The 22,195-nt window shown below is 47.7% G+C and overlaps 9 protein-coding genes across 9 annotated transcripts; 5 read left to right on the plus strand and 4 right to left on the minus strand.

Moving 5' to 3' along the window:
- Window positions 1-593: 593 nt before the first annotated feature.
- pmt2 (protein O-mannosyl transferase) lies at window positions 594-3,050 on the plus strand (the record flags this gene model as incomplete). The annotated part of the gene is made up of 5 exons (XM_043275793.1): window positions 594-734; window positions 789-919; window positions 986-1,538; window positions 1,591-2,350; window positions 2,407-3,050. The coding sequence occupies 5 exons, from the start codon at window positions 594-596 to the stop codon at window positions 3,048-3,050; spliced, it is 2,229 nt and encodes a 742-aa protein (XP_043132365.1).
- Window positions 3,051-3,408: 358 nt separating this feature from the next.
- Window positions 3,409-4,315, minus strand: ACHE_11246A (Rab family GTPase; the record flags this gene model as incomplete). Its single annotated transcript, XM_043275794.1, has 2 exons — window positions 3,409-4,197; window positions 4,247-4,315. The coding sequence occupies 2 exons, from the start codon at window positions 4,313-4,315 to the stop codon at window positions 3,409-3,411; spliced, it is 858 nt and encodes a 285-aa protein (XP_043132366.1).
- Window positions 4,316-4,952: 637 nt separating this feature from the next.
- Window positions 4,953-7,257, plus strand: ACHE_11247S (uncharacterized protein; the record flags this gene model as incomplete). Its single annotated transcript, XM_043275795.1, has 2 exons — window positions 4,953-4,965; window positions 5,024-7,257. The coding sequence occupies 2 exons, from the start codon at window positions 4,953-4,955 to the stop codon at window positions 7,255-7,257; spliced, it is 2,247 nt and encodes a 748-aa protein (XP_043132367.1).
- A 386-nt stretch (window positions 7,258-7,643) lies between these two features.
- On the minus strand, window positions 7,644-9,881 carry ACHE_11248A (uncharacterized protein; the record flags this gene model as incomplete). The annotated part of the gene is made up of 1 exon (XM_043275796.1): window positions 7,644-9,881. The coding sequence occupies one exon, from the start codon at window positions 9,879-9,881 to the stop codon at window positions 7,644-7,646; it is 2,238 nt and encodes a 745-aa protein (XP_043132368.1).
- An 860-nt stretch (window positions 9,882-10,741) lies between these two features.
- On the plus strand, window positions 10,742-12,956 carry ACHE_11249S (YdiU domain protein; the record flags this gene model as incomplete). Its single annotated transcript, XM_043275797.1, has 6 exons — window positions 10,742-11,156; window positions 11,216-11,225; window positions 11,276-11,306; window positions 11,365-11,515; window positions 11,578-12,683; window positions 12,756-12,956. The coding sequence occupies 6 exons, from the start codon at window positions 10,742-10,744 to the stop codon at window positions 12,954-12,956; spliced, it is 1,914 nt and encodes a 637-aa protein (XP_043132369.1).
- Window positions 12,957-13,658: 702 nt separating this feature from the next.
- ACHE_11250A (putative zinc knuckle domain protein (Byr3)) lies at window positions 13,659-14,840 on the minus strand (the record flags this gene model as incomplete). The annotated part of the gene is made up of 6 exons (XM_043275799.1): window positions 13,659-13,768; window positions 13,823-14,119; window positions 14,285-14,298; window positions 14,355-14,389; window positions 14,471-14,490; window positions 14,804-14,840. 6 exons carry the CDS (start codon window positions 14,838-14,840, stop codon window positions 13,659-13,661), a joined length of 513 nt encoding a protein of 170 aa, XP_043132370.1.
- A 1,019-nt stretch (window positions 14,841-15,859) lies between these two features.
- Window positions 15,860-17,596, minus strand: ACHE_11251A (WD domain protein; the record flags this gene model as incomplete). The annotated part of the gene is made up of 2 exons (XM_043275800.1): window positions 15,860-17,357; window positions 17,421-17,596. The coding sequence occupies 2 exons, from the start codon at window positions 17,594-17,596 to the stop codon at window positions 15,860-15,862; spliced, it is 1,674 nt and encodes a 557-aa protein (XP_043132371.1).
- Window positions 17,597-17,867: 271 nt separating this feature from the next.
- ACHE_11252S (SAE2 C-terminal domain-containing protein) lies at window positions 17,868-19,994 on the plus strand (the record flags this gene model as incomplete). The annotated part of the gene is made up of 2 exons (XM_043275801.1): window positions 17,868-19,383; window positions 19,438-19,994. The coding sequence occupies 2 exons, from the start codon at window positions 17,868-17,870 to the stop codon at window positions 19,992-19,994; spliced, it is 2,073 nt and encodes a 690-aa protein (XP_043132372.1).
- Window positions 19,995-20,824: 830 nt separating this feature from the next.
- Window positions 20,825-22,186, plus strand: PEX16 (peroxisomal membrane protein PEX16; the record flags this gene model as incomplete). The annotated part of the gene is made up of 4 exons (XM_043275802.1): window positions 20,825-21,005; window positions 21,075-21,110; window positions 21,168-22,002; window positions 22,063-22,186. 4 exons carry the CDS (start codon window positions 20,825-20,827, stop codon window positions 22,184-22,186), a joined length of 1,176 nt encoding a protein of 391 aa, XP_043132373.1.
- Between the last annotated feature and the right edge of the window lie 9 nt (window positions 22,187-22,195).

Genomic DNA, 22,195 nt, shown 5'->3' on the forward strand with positions numbered 1-22,195 from the left:
TGCGACATCTTATAAGCAGTTATGGGTTTGGGGAACATTATTTCCCCAATTGCCCTCTCTTACTCTTTATTGGTTTTGGATTGCTGCAGTGTATAGAGTATTTGGATGTCCGTGTTCCGAAATTGGCCTGCCTAGGTAAGCGGGGCGCTTGACGACGCGCCTCATCCTGTTAGCTCCAGGACAACTTTTCATATTTACACTTCTGTTCTCCATCTTCTGGCCACTCTCCATCCTTCATACGGTCTACTGTTGTACTTCGTTCTCTTCCCTTCTCTTTCTTTTTTACTACTACTGCCTTTACTTTCTCTCCATTGAAATCGAGCAACCGGCCTTCGTCGAGTCCAGTTTCATTTGTCTACCAGGAGACCTTTTCGATACTGGTGCACTTCTTCCCACTGCCACCAGAGATGTGTTTATTCCATCAATAGAACCCAACCTCAAAGACAAACGAGATCCGCCAATCATTCAGTGATCAATAATCGATTTGCCATTCATTTACTTTCCCTCTGCCTCCCCCCTTTTTTTTTCCTAACAGCGCTAGCCGGACCCTTCTTACTTCGACGAACGCCTCTGGTAGCTTTTGCTGTTGCACCATGGCCGAACCAGACGCTGCATCAACCACCGGAGCTCAGTTCGGACCGGATTTGCGCCGTAGAAATGTCCCCGGTGCAGACAAAGCTAGTATCCTGCATTCGCCCGATATGGCCGATGAGCAAAAGAAATCTAGACATGTGGTATGGTACTGTTCTGAGAAATTAGAGCCAGCGACTAACGGTATCTGGGCCTAGTCGAACTCGTATGTTTCCGCATTGATTGAGTGGGAACATATAATTGCGCCAATTATCCTTACAGCCTTCTCGATCTTCACTCGAATGTATCGCATTGGACGATCAAATATCGTGACATGGGACGAAGCGCAGTAAGACCAAGCTATTTTTTGTCTATTAGGCTTTGCTTCAAGGCTGGTTCTCACAATCTTACCTAGTTTCGGCAAGTTTGGCTCTCACTACCTAAAGCGCGAATTTTATTTCGATGTCCACCCTCCGCTGGGAAAGATGCTAGTGGGCTTGTCTGGATATCTCGCCGGCTATAATGGATCTTTCGAGTTCAAATCTGGTGAGACATATCCTGAAGACGTGAACTACACGTTCATGCGTGTCTTTAACGCCGCATTCGGCGTTGTCTGCGTGCCCTTGGCATATTATACTGCTAGGGAGCTCAATTTTCGGAGGGCCACTGTTTGGTTAATCAGCTTGATGGTGCTTTTCGAGAACTCGTATGCAACTATCTCAAGATTCGTATTATTGGACTCCATGTTGCTCTGTTTTACTTTTACCACGACAATGTGTTGGGCTAAATTTCATCGGCTACAGCATGCCAGCTTTTCGGCTGAGTGGCTTATATGGCTTTTCTTAACTGGACTGAGTATTGGCTGTGTTTGCAGTGTGAAATGGGTGGGATTGTTTTGCACTGCGATTGTTGGCCTTTACACGGTTGAGGATCTGTGGAACAAATTCGGTGACTTGAAGATGCCAGAGGTTTGTGGTCGGCATGGTTGAGTTGTTGTCCTGTCGTTAACTTCTATGCCAGACTGTTCTCGCGAAACACTTCCTGGTCCGTGTTTTAGGTCTGATAGTTGTTCCTGCCTTGGTCTACATATTCTCTTTCTATCTTCACTTCCGGATTCTGGAAAATAGCGGTCCAGGCGATGCGCAGATGAGTTCTTTGTTCCAAGCAAATCTAAAGGGCACTGAAGTTGGGAAGGATAGTCCCCTTGAGATTGCTGTTGGATCGAGGGTCACATTGAAGAACATGGGTTATGGTGGTGGACTGCTCCATTCACACATTCAAACATACCCAGAAGGCTCGGCTCAGCAACAGGTTACTTGCTATCACCACAAGGATGCCAACAATGACTGGTTTATCTATCCAAACCGCCATGAACCCGAATATGACCTGAATGCCCCACTTCAATTTATCGGCGATGGGGATACGATCCGCCTTATTCATGGGCAGACAGGACGGAACCTACACTCTCATGCCATACCCGCCCCAGTCTCTAAATCCCATCATGAGGTGTCTTGTTATGGAAATATTACCATCGGAGATGACAAGGACCATTGGAAGGTCGAGGTAATTGATGATGTTGCGTCCAAGGACCGAACAAGAATTCGTACCCTCAGCACAGCCTTTCGGCTACGACATCCCGTATTGGGATGCTACCTACGGGCTGGGAATGTTAATCTCCCACAATGGGGTTTCAAGCAAATCGAAACAACGTGCGTCAAGGAGAATAGACCGTCTGATGTCTACACGCATTGGAATGTTGAATCTCATTACAATGAACGACGTAAGTAAAACTGTACCCCCTCAGTCGCAACCCTTTGCTGAGAGATACAACTGCAGTCCCACCCGGAGATCCAGGACAGTACAAGTCGCCCTTTTTAAAAGATTTCATCCACCTGAATGTCGCTATGATGACATCGAACAATGCCCTCGTCCCTGATCCAGATAAGCAAGACGACCTTGCGTCGAAGTTCTGGCAATGGCCAATACTCAATGTTGGTCTTCGCATGTGCTCCTGGGATGACAGCGTTGTCAAGTACTATCTCCTTGGAAACCCGTTTGTTTACTGGGGAAGCACGGCTAGTCTGGGCATCTTTGGGCTTTTGATCGTCTGGTACCTCGTGCGCTGGCAGCGAGGTTACCGTGAGCTCAATCAAGCTCATATTGATCACATCCATTACTCCGGCCTATATCCTGTCATCGGTTGGGTTCTCCATTATGTCCCGTTTGCTGTCATGGCACGAGTGACCTACGTTCACCATTATTACCCGGCTCTCTACTACGCTATTCTCACGTTTGGTTTCTGCGTCGACTGGCTTACGCAAAAATTGAGTGCCAAAGCGTTTTGGATCACTTATGCCTTGCTATACACGATGATCATCGGCATGTTCGTGTACTTCCGCGTAATCGTGTTTGGCATTGAAGGTTCCAGTCAGCAATGGGCTCACTTGAATTGGCTAAGTGGCTGGAGGATTTCCAACTAACCATAACTATATGCTTGCTGCCTCCTGTGTTATATCTTTCTCTTTCATTCGATTATATTTTTGATTTCAGCATTCTGTATTCAGCCAAGGAATTCACTCGTTGAGCCTATTGCTATTTGCGATGCCATGTTATAAATTATATTGTCGCTAGGGAAAATCCATTACATGATCCTTCATGATGGCAACAGCGGGGAAATGGCCGCCTAATCTTGAAGTTGTCGATGTAGGTACCTTGACCTATCTTTCAAAGATAGAGTACAGAACTGGCAAAGTCTTAGTCATACCGGGTAAGGCTTCTACCATACAATTAATTTGAAAAAAAAAAAAAAAAGGGTCATCAGCATCTTATACCTCTAAATCAACAACAACCTCCTGCCCAGCTATTCCCGCTTCTGCGCATGGCGTCATTCAAGCCCAAGGTGACGGTTTGGGGTACACCTGAGCTTGAACCTCCTGTGGCACCAAACCCTTTCACTCCACTTCGACGATCGTTAAGGTCATATCTGCCTGCTTCAATATTGCGATATATCCTTTCGGCGACTTCGAGAAACGCACGCTCAACACCTTCACCAGACTTCGCACTGGTCTCCACGTAATGCACAACATTGTTTAAGCGGCACCATTCTTCTGCCTCATGCTTGGTCACACGCTCCCGATTGACGTCAGGACTATCTCCGACCAAATCGCTTTTATTGCCAACTAGAATAACCACAATACCCTCCTCTGCAATTTGACGTAGGTCCTGGAGCCATTGGATACATGAAGCGAAAGTGGAAGGTCGCGTGATATCAAATACCAGGAGTGCACCGGAAGCACCGCGGAAATAGGAGCGGGTGATAGACTTGTAGGTTTCTTGCCCAGCCGTGTCCCAGAGCGATAGCTTCATTTTTTTTTGAACCGCAGGTTCCTGTGGCTTCCGGGGAGGGCTAGGAAGACCAGAAGTAGTTTGATCCCTTGATGCATTCGTAGATGGTGGTGGCGATGTTGCTAGGGTAAACGTGCCACGATCATGAGTACGGATGTCGGAGTCTATCCCCAGGCTCTTCGAGGCTGGAGGCCCTACGGGAACGATTCGCGATCCGAATTCCACACCAATAGTCACATCATGAGTGGAAGAGAATCGTCCTTCACAAAGTCGAATGGTCAACTGTAAAGTTAGCCCTCTAGGCATTGTTTATTGAAGGTGACGCACTTACACTGGATTTTCCGGTCCCAGAATCGCCAATACACACAAGTTTAGCAATATAGTCCCATGGCTGTGACATCGATACGGTACAAGTGGAGATCGGTTGTCAGAATGGAAGCAGAACTTTCGACTGTCTAGATAGCCATCGAACTCATACTATGGTTATTATCGCTGGAGAAACCAGGTCAACAAACCGCGACTGAAAAGGCACAGATATTGTTCTTTTCAACTATGTTGTAGTGAGTTGAAGGTGAGAACAATACTGTTAAACCGTGCCATAAGTTGCCGCTTGCGCATATCAGATATCAGTTGCTGAGTCACCTATCGCTCTGACCTGACCGTATGACGCCTGCACTGCGCCTAAACCAATCAACCAACCATTACCACAACTGCTATGATTATTGTGTTGCTGACTTTACCGCATCTTCGCCCTACTTCAGCGTATGCCTGCTCCCTGTGGTTTGTTTCCTGACTGAAGCCTGGTCCTCCTACATTGTAACCTACATATTACTGCAACTACTACAACTTTTTGGAAATATCATACAGCTCTCGCCGTTATTCTTAAATATCTATTTCTATTCTATTAGCACTTCTCCTTGTCATACTTGGTATACCACACAAGAAGGCTGTATGCCATTTTTTCATGCTGGGATTTGTAAAAGAATCTCAGTCATACCTGACGGTTCACTGATTTCGTCCGAATAATTACAGTGATCATGTTCTCAGAATGTACGGCAAGATCCCTCTCTTTTGTTATTGTTTCCTTACTCATTATCATCGCATTTAGATGCCTCGCGCTTTCTCGCTCAATCTCAGTCTCGAATAGCACCTCGCCCTGATGATAACCAAAGAGGTGGTCGAGGTTATGCACGGCCTCAGTCTCGGTTTCCCTCATCGCTTCTAAACAGGACCGCGGGAGACCCATATCAACCGTCCACGTCCCAGTTTTCCAATTTTCCTTTCGCCCATAGAGCTTCTGCCCAACCTGCCCCTCTATTTTATAGCGCCACAGACGAGTTTCGCGAGGAAGATGATGAAACAGAACACGAGCGGGAAATTGCAGACTTCTACGCTTTGCAAAAATCAAGACGGCATTTTGGCGGCAGTCAAATGAAGGATTCCTCGGAAATGGATGAAGATGATGAGAGCTCAGTCAGCCTCGATGGGCAACAGTCTCTGTACACTGACGGTCCTAAAGGAAGGAAAGGCATCCGGAGCTCCTGGCGAGGTGGTAAAGCCACTCATTCGCCGCACAATTTCCCTGTCGATCCTCTACCAGAGGCAGTCGAAGCCGAGAACGGGTCCTATGCAAGCCGAAGTACACGGAATAAAGACAATTTGGTCGACGTTGGTCTAGGGGACACGTTGAGGACCGACGATGATGTCCGGAGGTCTGCATCACCTGACTCTGGCGATGATGACCCGCCTTCCATCCAACGCTTTCGGGAGCAACCGCGCACTCTAAGGGGCAGTTCTGGAATGGGATCCTTTTTTCTGTCTGCAGATGCAAACAAGCGAGATGACACGCAGGAAGCAGATTTGGCTGACAGACAACCAAGCTCGGTCGCTGCTGTCAGAGTGGAATCACCTATGCATGATGTTTTTTGGGGCCAGCTGTTTTTGATATGTCTGGCTTGTCTTTTTGCTACAGCATTTCTTGTCTATTTACATACGTCAAGCCCGTCCGGTGACAAATCGAAGTGGGGGGATACTATTTACATGACGGTTCATAGGTCTTTCCACCTTCTGGGTATATATACCCTCGTGTCAGTGTTCATTTCACTACTTTGGCTAGCTTTACTGCGGTCATATGTGCGCCCTCTTATTCACGTGATGATTGTTGCTGTCCCCGTGATTTTATACTCGTTCTCGATATACCCATTTGTCTCCAGTTTCAGAGGTACCTGGCATGGAGTGAGCATACAGGACAAAGTGATGCGTTTTGGGTCTGCTGTTCCTTTTGTTATGGCGAGCATGTGGCTATACAACGTCATCCGAGGCCGCCATGCCATAGGAAAAGCAGTGAGTATCCTTGAATTTGCGTGTCGGATACTTGCCGCAAACCCCGAGCTACTCATCCTCGGCTTAGCTGTTCTCTTCTCTGTCGCATCATGGACATGGGTATGGATGCTCATGTTCACTCGGGTGTTTCTAGGGGGGCATTTTTCCGGTTCGAGGCTGTTCTTGATCGACCACAGCAGCTGGTGGTTAGGTATCTATTTCATTCTTGTTTACATATGGTCATTGGGAGTTATCGCAGGGATTCAGCGTGCGGTCACATCCGCAACCGTGAGCCAGTGGTACTTTCATCGCCTTGCAAGACCAGCACCCACCTCCCGACAAATCGTGCAGGCGGCCATGTTTCATTCCCTCACAGTATTGTTTGGCACAATATGCTTGTCAAGGCTTCTAGCACTGCTGATCAGGCTTCCCCTCCTCCTACTACCTCGGCGTGTCATGTCTGTATTGAGTTTGTTTGCATATTCCCTAGTCCCTACACCGGTTGCGAGTCTCACGAACCCTCTTGCTCTGACTTATGCGGCAATCCACTCCAAACCACTAGCTATATCCGCCCGTGGACTTACTCAGATGACCACCCTATCCATTTCAACCACCCCATCTTCATTGCATCCTCACTCCTTCTCTTTGACGCATGGCAGCCCGGCTCCTTTGCTGCCATACCGGCTATCAAAGCTGATATTGCATGCTACACGTTTTATGATGTCTTTGGCGCTTGGCTTTGGCGGTTGGGTAACTACAGCTCGAAGCTTGAGCACGCCTGGTGTTGTCGGTACGACTGGTGGCAGCATGTATGCTTATGTGGTAGGTCTTATTGCAGGAACCATCGGTTGGAGTATTCTGGGAGCAATGGAAGGTATAATTGCGGATATTGTAGATGCGTCGGTTATTTGTTGGAGCAGTGAGGTTGGCACTTATGACAGGGAAGCTAGGTATTGTCGCGAGGCTGGATGGCTCTTTGGCGATTTTACGGACTCTACGCACCATCATTATGAGGTCTAATTTCTTTCTTCTTTTTCTTCCCCCTCTGGGTCGAATTTTTGAATACCACTAAATTGCACTAAGCTATCATATGCTACTGTTCTGACTTCACCGAAGTTTCTTATCCTTCTCCGTTGTTACTACCGATACCAGACCTTTCGTTCCCCAGGCTCCAAATGGTATCATAGGAGCATATTGGGCTAGGCATTTGGGAAGAAAAGGAAGAAAAGGAAGAATTATTTATTGAATGATGTCCGCGGATAGACTTGTCTGTACAAGGAAAAAGAAACGAAAAAACAAACAAAAAAAGAAAGGCTGTGGTATCATCAAAACAGAATGCAACAATGAATTGCCCATTACCCTTTCAACCGTACAGACGCCCAATCCAATTAAATCGATAGAACAACTCAGAAATCAAGTCGACCACGCCAATTTAAACCTTCTTTTGCACACCACTCGTTCAAGACAGACCAGCCAAACCGCACAATCTGCAGAGGTGTGTCTGTCCTACCGAGGGGTAAGAAAAAACCCCCAGAATAGTCACCAGGTGTAAGTGGTTGCTTCCCTCGCTCAGAGTATCTTCTGGAGCGGCTTTGCCAAGTTTCAGGGAATTCTCGCTCGAGGACATCTTCAGAGAGCCCCCCCATACCTTCAGCCCACAACCTTTGGGACTCCTTATAATTCTTTGGGAGTCGAGTTTTCAGCTCGAGAAACTCTTTCAAGTTTTTGTTGTTTTCTTCTGATGTGAAGCTCGCATCGCCTGCAGTCGAAGCAGAAGTATGTTCTCCCGGGAGCGGGCTGACTGCAAGTCGGTCCAAATCGAGAGCATGGATGGCATCATAAGACACAGCACCTAGTATTGAACAAAGGCTATGTAATTGCGGGTAAGGGGCACTAATCTTCTTCACCACGTTCCAATATGCGAGAATAGATACCCATGCTGACGAGTCACCGATCTGGCGTGCCAACGCCTTAGATTGGTCATCCGCCACAAATGCCAGGATGAAGCATAAAATGGCTTCAAGCGCCGTAGCGGCTGCGACTTTCTTGTCAGCGGCAGTCGCACTATCCTTAGCCGTATGTCGTTCCACCGCATGTTTTAGTTCTCGGCCAAGGTTCCCATATTTCTGATATTCTTCTTTCCAGGCGCGGCGCTCGTAGCTGCGTGAACGGTTTGGTTGGCTATTGGTTTGCGGCGATGACAATCTCCTGGCTGAATCCCCTGCAGGATACTTGGCGCCCTGAGTAAGAGGTGTCTTCCCTTCACTATTTATACTCTCCATCTGGCGCGAAGAGGTGATTTTGGGTTCTTTTATGGGCGTGACTTTATGCTTCCCCTGTTGTCGAGGCATAGATATTGGAGTTTGTGGCTTCTCTAGAACAGGATCGCTGGGTACATGCTTTGCTTTTTTCTCTGATCGATGGGACATCTCTGCGACGTCGTCAGATAGCGGGGTCTTTGAAACATGATGACCTTCTTTTCTGATAAATGAACACGATGTACCTGTCTTTTTTTTTCCGGAGAACTTAAGAAGGGCCTCGACGCGTTTTTTATTCGCCCTCCCATATCTGAGTTTAATGATAAGTTGTCGTTTTGACGGTGCCGCAGCGGGCGATCTGCTTTGTATCCTCTGAAGACTCGGACTTCGCGCAGAATCCAAAGGTAATGCATTGAGATTGGATGACATTCTTGCTGCATCCTCCGTAAATTTATCGAAGTTCGTAGGGGACCCTTTTCGGGGTGCACCGTAAGCCAGAGATTCATCATGGATACTGGCGAGCTCCTTTTCAATGCTGGGCGGAAGGGTAGGCGATAATAGTTGAGGCAAGCCCAGGCTGTCCGAGGTGGGCGGGAGAGTCGGTGATAAAAGATCAGGAAGTCCATTGGATTTTGGACGATTTGGCCTGTCATCTACTGACCGATCTGGAGACAGTCGAGGCTTCTTGGGGGAGCATATGCCTGAAGGTTTCCCGTCATTGGATTTGGAATGCTCCCATTCAAAGTCCGGGGGGCGTTTGCGGCCTGCTTTTTCGAAGGCAGGTCGAGATGAGGACTTGGGTAATGTTGTAGTACTGTTCGGAGGTTTATGCGTGTTTTGCCGCGGAATGTCAAGTTTGGATGCTCGTGGCTTGTCGTCAAGTGCATGGGATGCTGATGCGCTTTGACTTCTAGCCTCTTGAGCGACGGGAGAAGCTGACGCACCACTCTTCCATTTGTTCTTATAGTCAGTTAGACTAATCTTTTTCTTAGTCGGCCCACTTGACGGCGTGCTCGCGACGCTCTGAGGTCTCGAGCGTTGATCCGGCATTATGCTCCCTGTCCCATCTGACCAATCGCCAACAGCAACCAGCAGAGAATCCCCTTCGTGGTGCGTCAAAAAAGTCATATACTGAAGTTGCTGTTCCTCTAAGGTGAATGGTCCGTCGTCGCCAACAGCCCAGTTGTTGATAAAATGATTTCCGACGCGAAAAGGCACGTCGGACGGAATGGTGAGGAGGAAAGGGTAGAACGGGAGAACTTCGTCCTTAAGGTATTTCAATTGCTGATCAATCAATTCTTGATCCGGTGCAAATGACCGTTCGCGAGCCGATTCAGGATCCTTGAAATTGTTATCCGTTGAAGGAGATGGGCGGTCCACCGCCATTGCAGTCTGTTGACTCTATATGCGTGCGAGATAAATGACAATATGATAGGGAAGGACGGGTCTGGATGTCAAAAATATCGCCTTGGATGTAGAGATAGTTGATTTCATGTGGCAAGTAACCCTTGACACCCGGCTGAGAACCAAATGAATGATAGAAAGAGCAACACATCGACTCCGACCAGCTGTTTCGCAAACTTGTGTTACCACTGTCTTGCGAGATTCAGATAAAGACAATATCGCGCAAACACACAGTTCACCATACACTTCTTCCAATGTCTCTGCAAACCACCCGCCCCTAGGGTTATCAAGCGCGCCTAGTTATTTCTGACTAAAGCGAACCCTTTGCGACAGGTGATTTTGGATGTTATACCGAGGGAAATGGGAAAACCCAGCGATGCCTGGTATTTTGCACCTGTTATTGACTTAGAGCAATGGCGGCCATGAATAAAAAGACCAAAAATACAATGAAAAAGTAGAGGGTAGAAGAGGAGAGTGTGAGATACTAAACAGAAAGCAGGGGTGATAGTTTGTCGGAGAGGGACGTCACTGAGCGGAGAGGTGAGATGCTTGGCACTCCTTCTTTTAGAGAGGGTCCCCAATTGATTGTCATGTCCATATGGGATCGACTCTATAACCCATTATTCAATTCTTGCAATTGTACTAAGAAAGATTCGGTCGGGTCTGTCTCGCTTTAATGACATTATATATATAACATACTACTTACTACTGTTTGAAGCGATTGTCGACAATATTACGTCATTGCTTGGGACCGCTTCTTATATCACCGAATATCTATTCTTCGAATATCAAGACAACACTGCTTCTTTGCGTCTCCGTTGCCGACTGTGCTATTATTATATATGTCTTTGCGGAACACTCTTCGTCAATCGTGGGTTTTCCAGAATCGCCTATGCCATATGGCTTCTCATTTCTCCAGTAAATCAGCGGGGTCATCCCTCGCTGACCTTCCAAAGTCGAGTGTTTTCACCTCCAAGCTACCCCCTGATCCTGCATTCGAGACTCCGGCTTCATCTCACAACGCACCTCGACAAACCCTTGGTCCCCGCTTGGTTAAAGGTGCCCTGTATACCTTTGTTCGTCCCGAACCAGCGGAAGAGCCGGAATTGCTGGGAATCAGTCCCAGAGCCATGGAGGACCTCGGACTACAATCGGGTGAAGAGCAGACCGCCGATTTTAGGGAGTTGGTTTCTGGTAACAAGTTCTACTGGGACGAAGAGAAAGGGGGCATTTACCCTTGGGCGCAGTGCTATGGAGGTAAGCATCAGGCCAGTCTGGATGACAATCACCTTTTACCACTTAGCTGACACGTCAAGGCTGGCAATTGTATGATGACCGGACAGACCATACTGGTACCCCGAGCTAACCAATCTCAGTGGTGTTTGGGCGGGTCAACTCGGAGACGGGGTAAGATTAATGTCTAGACAAAAGCCCGGTGGACATACTTATGCTAACAGTGGGCTAGCGTGCGATAAGCCTTTTTGAGAGCATCAACCCTGAGACAAAGATTCGTTATGAGCTGCAGTTGAAAGGTGCCGGTAGAACACCCTACTCTCGCTTTGCTGATGGACAGGCTGTGCTTCGGTCAAGTATCCGTGAATATATCGTATCGGAAGGTAGGCTCTAACCTGATGCACATGTATACAATGCTTAGACGTTGCTGAATGAACTTATGTAGCGCTTAATGCTCTCGGCGTGCCCACCACTCGCGCCCTCTCCCTCACCTTGTTGCCAAAGTTAAAAGTCCTTCGGGAACGCATTGAACCGGGGGCTATCGTTGCTCGGTTTGCCGAATCCTGGCTGAGAATCGGGACCTTTGATCTGCTGCATGCGAGAGGGGATCGGGACACAATCAGAAAAGTTGCAACTTTTCTTGCCGAAGATGTCTTCCAAGGATGGGAATCTCTTCCAGCAGCCGTGCCACTGGGGAAGGACCAATCCACGGCAGCTGTGGATAACCCAAGCAGAGGTGTTTCTCGTGATGAAATTCAGGAGCACCAAGGAGTGGAGGAAAACAGATTCACACGACTATATCGAGAAATTGCACGACGCAACGCGAAAACAGTGGCTGCCTGGCAAGCTTATGGATTCATGAATGGCGTGCTGAACACCGACAACACCTCGCTATACGGCCTCTCGATTGACTATGGCCCATTTGCTTTCATGGACAATTTTGATCCTCAATATACACCGAATCATGATGATCATTTCTTGAGATATTGTTACAAAAACCAGCCCAGTATCATATGGTGGAACTTGGTGCGGCTTGGAGAGTGTTTGGGTGAACTTGTTGGGGCAGGCCGTGACGTTGATAAAGAGGATTTTGTCAAAGACGGATTGACCGAGGAATCTGCAGAGACCGCCGTTAAGCATGCCGAAAAGCTCATTGAACGAACAGGCGAAGAGTTCCGCACAGTGTTTTTGAACGAATACAAGCGCTTGATGAGTAGAAGACTAGGGCTGAAGACCCAGAAGGAATCCGATTTCCAAGAGCTTTTCTCTGAGATGCTTGATACCCTGGAGGCGCTGGAACTCGACTTCAATCACTTCTTCAGACGACTCTCCAAGTTATCGCTCGCCGAGATAGAGACTGAAGAGGATCGGAAAGCAGTAGCCTCGATTTTCTTCCACACCGAAGGTTTTGGGGGCATCGGGTACACCGAGGATTCTGCCAAGGACCGCATTGCAAAGTGGCTTAATAGTTGGAGGTTGCGGATTCTGGAGGACTGGGGCACTGACCACAATGCGGAAAGACAGAGAGCCATGGAAGCAGTCAATCCAAATGTGAGTCCCAACAACTTATCACCAGGCTGTTTTATCCCAAGGCTAACCATGTGTCTTCGCTGTACGGAGTAGTTCGTCGCCCGTGGATGGATCCTTGACGAAGTGATTGAGCGTGTGGAACGCAAAGGGGACCGAGAGATCTTGGGACGTGTCATGCAAATGGCATTAAACCCCTTCGAAGATGAGTGGGGCCTGGATAAGGACGAGGAGGAACGATTCTGCGGTGACGTGCCTCGATTTAAGAGAGCGATGATGTGTAGCTGTAGCTCGTGAGAGCATGTCCATAAACAGCGTTGATGTTGGCTGAAGCTATAAATGTCGGTTGTATGTACAACCGAACTATATATTCTCTACATTAAGGTTTCAGGTAGTCTGCCAGGATGTCCCAGTCTTGAATAATAATGCAAAAGCGTACATATCATTGTTGGACACATGGTAGAAAGATGCCTCTGTGCTTGGGATGCTTGGGAAGCGAATAGGTCGATGGACTGGTCAAAAGAAAAGGCACAATAATCCCTAATATGAAGAATGCCAGGCACCGCAAACATGCAATTGCAACGAAAGGGATGTAATGGAAAGGGTTCATTTTTGTTGATAAATTGATATTGGAAAAAACTGCACTTTTTTTTGTATCACGTAAAGGAAATTTTCATCACGCTTGTCCACCAGCCATCCAGACCGTCTGTCTGCTTCTGAAATATATCTTCCTGCCCACGCTTGGAGTCGGAAGATAAGAGACTGCGGTTTCAATCATGGAGACCTCGATATCAATGGGATATCAGTTGAACCGCAGAGTAAAACGAAGAAGGCCATCCGGAACAGGCCTCGTGAACCAAGGCACGATTTAATCAGAGATTAGGGAAGAACTTCAGATCATCGCCGATAACACGGCTCAACGGGAAAAGAGTTCCTCCTGGCCTGGCTATTCGAGCACTAGCGCGATAGAAAAGGCGATCGATTCAGGAATACGTTGACTTAGTTGGGGCAGGCGGCCTGAACGTGTCCGGCTTCCTTGCACTTGTAGCAGACACGCTCACCCTTGGCCTCCGTAGGGCAGTCGCGGGAAACATGGCCGATCTCACCACCTATTGACAGGTTATTCATTCAGATCCATACACAAAGAATGTAAGCGAACTTACAGTTGTAGCACTTCTGGCCTTGAGTGCAATCGCGGGCCATGTGGCCGAATCCGCCACAAGAATAGCAGGTCTGCTGCCGACCGCCGTATCCACCACCAAATCCACCTCCGTAGCTGCCACCCTGGGAACAGCTGCGAGCAATGTGTCCAACCTGACCGCACTTGTAACATTCCTGGCCGCCGACGGCACCACTGTAGCCATCGGTCGAACCAGACTGAGGGCATTCACGCGAAATGTGACCACTGACACCGCAACGGTAGCAAGTCTTTTCCTTCGGAGCTACAGTGCATTCTCGGCCTGTTGAGAAAGAGGGTTACAGTTAGTCAACCGACAAAGACACGTACAAGTTAGACGAATTATGAGAGTACTCACTAACGTGACCCTGTCCTAAAGTTGATGGAAGGCATTAAATTAGACAAAGTTCAAAGGAAGGGAGAGGTTATGCTGAGAAAATTTGCATACCACCACAGTTGTAACTATTGTACACATTAGCATTAGCTCTGCAACTCCAGGGAGCAAAAATATTGCATACCAGGTAGGAGTTCCCTTCTTGGGGCAATCACGAGCCTAATCAACAAGAGTAAGTTTTCATGTCCTCTTTCACCATATCATGTCCAAGGAAAGCTCATAGCAAAGGATGTTTCTCACCTGGTGCGATGCATCACCGCCTGCAAAGACAAAACTCTGTTAGTGGGACATGACAAGAAAAAGAGGGAAAAACTAGCTCTGTAGAAATAGTGCATGAAGGAAGTATCGTTCGGATGCCAGTACATGATGGAAGCTTTAGTCGACTGCATGACTCCGAACTGGAGATCCTGATCAAGTACGAAACAGTCATAGATAGCACAGGGAACAGGACAGAGCTTTGGCATGAAGGCAAATAGAAATGTAAAGCGAATGTAGAGCGCTATGCTGCCGCTAGACATGCGCAAAGACTGCTCTAATTTTTGACAGTCGCTAGAGTGCATTTTCTTAACTCACAGTTGAAGCATCCACGGCCTCCGTTCTGGTAGTCCATTTTGATTATTAGGAAAGGTTTTTGCGTTGCAAGAGGGAAATTGTATTAATGGTTCGAAATGAAACCGGAGAGGAAAGTGGTTGAGCAAAATTGAAATCGTAGTGGATGGAAGTGAGAGGGACCAAAAGAAGAAAAAAAAAAAAAGTGAGATATGCTAACAGCGGTTAGTGCGGGGAGAAAAGTCTTCCTTCCCGCGGTGCCTGGCAGCAGGTCAACTATAAGAGAGCACCTCGACAGACGAGAAAATAAACGAATAAGACCTGAATGACAGGGATTCACTGCCACAAAATAGTGAATATGAAACATTGCCTCTTCTGTTTTCTTGTAACATATGTTCATTGAGGATGGGTGATGTGGTGAAATCACTGCTGTTTCATGCCTTAGGCTCATGATTCTTTCAATTGACTGAGGCCTCAGGGTGAGGGATTGAACGATGAATTGAATGACCCTCAGTCGTCTTGGCATCATTCCCTCATCTAGGGTTTGTTGCTGAAGTATATATCTCATTCCGGTGTTATCGACATCGCACACAATTTGTGATGATCTCGCATGCCCAATTCATAAATGTGTAAACAACATGCGACGAATAAATAAATGACGGAGAATGGACCGGTCGACATTGTTGGGCGTCTTTCTATGGTATTCATCCGATGCCAGGTTTATGAAGCTTCTCTTTCTGCCAAAGAGTGCTTGAAGTTTTGGAGCAAGAGCAAAAGGAAGTCAGCAGCGTCACTGCTCAAGGGCAGTCCAAGTTTAGTTTTGAAAAAAGAAAAAGAAAAACTTGCCTTTACAGTAGGGAGAAAGACATATATAAAGGCTCCCGTCCAAGGTCCTCATGAACTCATGAATTCGTAAATTCCGTTGGTTCGCGGAGATCACCTTTTAACTTTGAGAAGCCGCCGACCGAGAAGGTCCTCATTTGTCTACAGAGTATGTCTATCTTGTGTTGCAAAGAAAAAAAAAAATTCATACAGGCTTCTGATATCGAATATCGACACGAGACCCAACCCGGCTCATATTCATATAAAATTGTAACTCTCAAGCAATGCTGTCCCCCTTTCCTGTTCTCGAAGCAGAAGCACGCGTTCATCATCAAATCCGACACAGCCTCGTACCCGTGCCATTTCCCGAGAGACGTCAATAGTAGCTCTTTCAATTTCATTCTGGCTCGATCGGTCACATTTCTCATGCCATTCAGTGCGTGCATTCTCGGGACTGAGCCGAATGCTGCTGGCTTCCTTCGCCGTCCGTCGGGCTAGAGGGGATGAAATAACTGATTCGAGTTCCCATACCCGTATTTCATCTCCACGTGAACTAACAGATATTGCCTTACCACGATCGCTAACCTGCACAACTCCCACAGACGATGTATGGCCCCAGAGCCTTTGACCACTTTTGACGTATAGGCTATTAGAAGTAGATACAACAAGGTACACGGTGAGGGTGTTGTCTGGATGAGATGCCAGGAGAAAAGGATGTCGATAGGAAAGAGAGGTTGGGAGCTCTTGGTGTAGTATAGAGGGCTCACTTGGCATCGTAAACGGCCTGCCACCTCCAGCCTGGTAGTCCCATGCCGAGTGAAACCCATTCTCGGAGTTAGGAAGAGGCCGTACGCCGTATTGTGAATCCACTGTTGTAGCAAGCCGCGAGTCTATTTGCTGGCCATTGCTGTTCAGACGAAGTTCTTGGATCCCTAACGACCAGCCACAACCAATGTGGTAAAAACTATAAACAACTGATGCAATGATTTCAGATTGCGCAACTCGAATGGACAGTGACATTGGGGCCACAATATTATCTGCTCTCAGAGACGCAATCAGACGGGCTCCGTCTGAAACACCAGATCTGTTGAGACCCTTAGGGCCTGGGAGTATCCTGTATAGGGAAAGCAGCTTATGTTCTGAGACGGTTAGCAGATATGGAGCTGATGATGCCATGGCAGTGATTGTTTCTGGGCTTGGTTCAGAGTGGATAAAACGTAAGCTTAGTTTCCATGCCTTGATATCGAAGGCATAAACACTGAAGCCTTTGTCTTGAAAGCCTACCACGACCTCGATATCATCTTGACAAAGGCTGCGGGTTGCTGACAGAGCTGTCGGGACAGCAGAAGAACATTCTGATTGTATATTTGCCACGCAGGATCTTGGGTTACTGGCAATCCAAGCTCGAAGCCCATGGTCGGAATCCGCTGTTAAAATAAAGCCGGCACAGAACTCGACGAACAACGGAGGTCGTGGCGGTCGAGGGAATTCATATTCAGTTACGCGGCAGATCCCCTTGGACCAGTTGTGCCTGAGATGATACTGCCGTTTCCAGTTTGTAGGCCTTCCCTCCTTTGCTAGATAACTGTGATCTAACCATGTCGATACCCTAGGAGAATATTCGGCTTTCGACTGTGGAATGGAAATCCGTTTGCTGTTTGCTAATCGACGTGCACGAGGTCGAACCCAACGTGAATAATATTGCCTCTTCCAAAGCTCCGAGTCTCCGGCCAATGCATGAAATCGGCGCGATAATCTGATGCGGCGAAGAGAGCTTAGCTGTCAGTTCGCCCAATTCTATTCTGTTCTATAGACGTACCTCTGACAAACAATCAACGATGGTATCGGAAGACAAGATAAAATATGGAGTAGGAGTTCGTCGCTTAAAGACGAAAGGCGGTCAATTTTGCGGGAACGCTTCGGCAGATGCGAGTGGGAGACAATCCTACTGCTGCTTCTGCTGCTCTCATCGTCGTAGATACGTCGTTTCGACATGTTGTCAGTCGCTTTATAGATTGAGGATGATGAGCATTACCGGTGGTTCGGGTACGTCAATGGGTGGCTTATCTAAAGGCTGATAAGACCCCGCGGGATTACACGCGTAACTACATCTGGAGACGCGTCGCAAGATCATTAATATTGCAATGTCCACTGTGCTACACCCGGTACTGGGCCGTGTACAACCCTATAAATGGACGTCCTCAGACAGCTTCATACTTCTGTCGCTCAATTGTTCGAAGACTCTTTCGATCATGCCTACAAAGACATGAATGCCGAGCTCGCTCGTCGAGATGCGCGGATCAAGGAAGCCGATGAGGCAGCCAGGGTTGCTCGAGAAGCGTACAGAAATACTACCACCAGAATCCATGAGCTAGAGCGCGAGGTTGCGGATCTTAAAGAAGAAATGCATCCATGTGAAGTCGACGCCAAATCCATGAGATTCTCTGCTTCCATGCAGGAGGCATACAGACCTGAGCGAATTCTCGAGCATTTTGCTTTACATGGTCTTCATTCCGAGATGAAGGAACAGATCGCGGATATTAGCACTAAATATCGAGCTTTGTATAAAAATTTCCAAGAGCTGATAGGTGTTTGTGGGACACTCAGGGCGAGGGTCGATAGCCATAAGCGGAAATTAGTGCAGTGGCAAGACCACGTCACTCGAGAGGAGTTCACGATTGAACTATCAGGGATCCCGGTCAAATTCCGGCGTGTGCATGAGAATTCAGTCACCAGGGAAACATTGCACTTTGAGCCATCGAGGTCGCGACAATCTGTATCGGAGCCATTGGAACCGGTTGCTCATGAGGGCAAAACTGGGGCTTCGACTCCATCCCCGAACCAACAATTAATCGAAAACTTTCATGGACAAAGGGCTCATACCAAGAAAGGGACAAGTGATGCTCTGGAGCCATCCTTTACTTCCGAACTACCAGACCCAGCTTCAACCAGATCTGGCCCTTTGTCGGCAAATCAGGAAACTGTGTCAAATGACCTCTCTTCCGATGAATCCACTGAAACAGTGACGCGGGAGCTCAAACGAAAGCGAGTGCCATTGCCGGAAACTACTCATCAAAAAGATTTCGTCCAAAATGACTCTACAGTTAGGTCGCAGCGGTCTATTATCATCAAGAGCGAAAGCATGTCCTCTAGCCCCCACCAAAACTTCTCCGAATACCGCGCACCTGCGGGTACCCAGGATCTGGATGAAATTGGCAGCACTGTCGAGACCCCGACGAAAAAGTATCGTCACAGTCGCAATTTTAGTGAAAAGGACTTCTCAGTGATTGATATTCCTACGACGACTAGGGAACTTGAGCAGCATTACGAGAGCCCCCCTCAACCTCTGGTTGAGCAGAGAAAGTCGAAGCGCGGAATTCTCCAGCCCACTAATGGCAATTCGCGAGCTGTCAACTCTTCTGAGCAGCAATTAAGTGCCAAGAAATCGAATGGAAACACGGAAAAAGCAATCAGACATGGCATACCTTCATTAGCAGAAGATGGAGAAAGCTATATGAATACGAAACGAACCGGAAAACATGCGTCTTCCGCCGAGACGGATCAGTCGTCGAAGACTGAAATCGCGCCTGCTCGGCAACGATTACAAAGTCTTCTGGAAGGACCGGCGCCATCTAGGTCGCCTCTAAACGTTCTGCGGAGTCATGTGCACCCTGCTGATAGTAGGCGATCTGTGAACCAGAATCTAGGAGGCGATATACAGTATAGATCCTCGGAAGGCACAGGATCCTCTGAAGCAAAGGTCGAAGGCAGTATGCGAACCGGTATGGTACAAAGTCAAGAATCTTGTTCAGTCGATACTCACAACAAGTTGTCAGCTGCGCGCCATGAACATAAATCTTACCGAACATGGTCACTTCAACGGCTTGAACCTCACCATTTCAAGATCAATTCCGATTACAACCATGGTGTTGACTACGCTTTCAACGATGTTGTTCGCAAAAGAGACGAACACAAGTGTTTGAGTGGTTGTACACGCACCGGCTGCTGCGGCGATAAATTTCTCGCCATGGCTCGAGCTGGTGGTTTCCAAACGAACCTTGGCGGGTCAATTTCGAAAGAAGCAGAGGAGCAAAAACTCATAGAAGAATACCTGGGCGATGAAAAGGATCTAATTCATACAATGGAGCCCCAGGATCGCCAAGAGCTTCTCCATGAAGCGCAAGCAAAACATATCTCGAATACTGTTGGAAAACACAAACACCTTCACCAGCGTCCTCGAACACCTCCTGGATTCTGGCGTACAGATATGCCAGACACTCAGGAATTAGAGCATGACCGCAAAGAAGCAGAAAAGCTCGAAAGAGAGAAAGTCTATGAACGGTATAGAGAAGCCATGCGGCCCGGTGGGTTGTGGAAATTTGCGGACGAATAGGTTAGTCTTTTCAGCGGCTTGTATTTAACCATATATATCACCAATCTACGGGGTATGCTGTACAGATGTGGACCATTGAAAATAGGGGCCTTCGCAGGCTTTCTTAAGTCTCCCCCATTCTCTCCCTCTTGGGGGATGCTTCAGAGGCCGGACAGCCTTTGTAAGATACCTCATGAGGAATGAGTGTGCCCCTGGTAGAAGCTATGGAATATGGTGCCAAACTGCCAATGGAGCCATGGCCTTGAGAAAAATATATCTATGCATTAAACAATCGGAAAAGAGCCTGAGAACTGGGAAAACCAAACCAGTTGAACTTCTATGCATGTCCTTGAAAGTTGGGTTATGGGTATGGCCTTTTGTGCGCTTCTATCTGCTCTATAGTCATCGCAAGAGCCATTAAGGGTTGTCTACTATCACATGACCCTTTATGCATACCTCAGTCATACCTTGACATGTCAAATAACCGATTGAGAGACATACGTCAAGCTTGCATTCTATGTATTCAGCAGTTTCGAGCCTAGAACAAACGCAATAACATTTCAACATTTCAGACAGCAGTATAGAATGCAGTACGGAATACGGAATACTAGTACGTAGCTGGTATCCGCATTTTTACCTCGGTCCAAATATCCTTGGCAGATGCGGAACACGTGCCTTCCTTATCTCCCGCTCGAGTCCGTCATCCTGAACTGCATCCCTGTCATTACCAAACTACTAGTATTCCAAGCGCGACTCGTTTACTTTTCTTCTCATCTACTCCCACCACCATCCAGATATTGTTTGACGTTTTCAGATCTTGGCGGTACAAACTGAGACCCCTTCGGGACTCGATGTTCCCGGCGCGCCCTTCCGCAGAGATGAAGTCAACATCGAAATCGCATAACTCTATGGCTGCAGTGCTATTGCAGCCATCCAAATGGCTCCCTCTTTACGAAGAATTTGTAACGAAAAATGCCAGCTCCGTGGGACAGGTGGAATCTGCGTTGAGATCTTTGACATACATCATTCCAGGTTAGCCCAAGCCTCAAGACCTGACGGCGCAAGTAACAACAAGTAACGAGAATTGTTTTCACTACGCAGGACGTTACAGAGACTCGGAGATATCATCAGAATGTGGTATGTCAGAAATCTAGTCTGAAACCGTGACTACTATCCATCTGATGCTTTGAACAGTCCATTCTGGAGTACAACTTTTGTCGCTGTACCATGACTCCCTTGTCTCACGAGTTATCTCGAGACTCCCGTCCACAATTCCTCGACCGGCACCGACACCGCATTCTCGATACACAAAGTATTGGACCTCTCATTCTTCATTATATCACCGGGTGGCCCTTTCTTTGCAGATGATTCAATACACAGAGTTGTTGTGGGAAATGGTTGCGCGACGCCGAGGCCAAAAGACCCGTTGGCATGTGGTAATCTTGATTGAAATTGCAAAAGCGATTTGTCGCCTGCTTCTACTTCGCCTAACGAATTCTCGGCTGCTAGTAAGCCCCCCTTTGCCTGAGCGTGAGGTGGATCCAAGGTCTGCGGAAGATGAGGAGGGTGATTGGAACGGGGTGCAAACGCCAGCGAATGAGAGATCTTCTGATTTGAGCTGGACCATGCCCCGCACGGGGATGTCATTGCCATCTCTTCCGAATGTGAACGATGTATCAAACTACCTTATTTCCAAGGTACTTACGGCCGACGATATCAAACCCCCGAAAGCACTTTTGCATAGAATTACGGGGCAGGGCCAACTGGCTGAAGTTCTATATATTCTTCGGCCAGTGATATACGCGCTGGCGATGCAGAAATGGAGCGGAGATAAGCGAAGCTGGAGGCCCTGGCTAATTGGATTCGGGATGGAGTACGGATGCCGGCAGCTAGCTAAGACAGATTTCAGAGAACGGGTTGCTGGTGGCCTTCGTGGACTTACGGGCTTAGAACGCGAAGAATTGAGAAAGAGAGGTTGGGCAATGAGCTGGTGGATCATGCGAGGCGCGTTCTATGAGAACATTACCAAGTATGTGTTCCTTTAACCATTAATATCAGGCAAAGGAATGATGAAACTGACAACAACCAGGTCTTGGCTGAGATCATTGACCGATAAGATGAAGGGCAAACCACTACTTGACTTGGTCGGCAGCGTTATTGAGGACTACGAATACCTCTGGGATAATTACTATTTCCCGACGGCGACCCTGTGACCCTCTTCC

This window comes from Aspergillus chevalieri, chromosome 1, assembly GCF_016861735.1.
Source record: "Aspergillus chevalieri M1 DNA, chromosome 1, nearly complete sequence".
Lineage (NCBI taxonomy): Eukaryota > Fungi > Ascomycota > Eurotiomycetes > Eurotiales > Aspergillaceae > Aspergillus > Aspergillus chevalieri.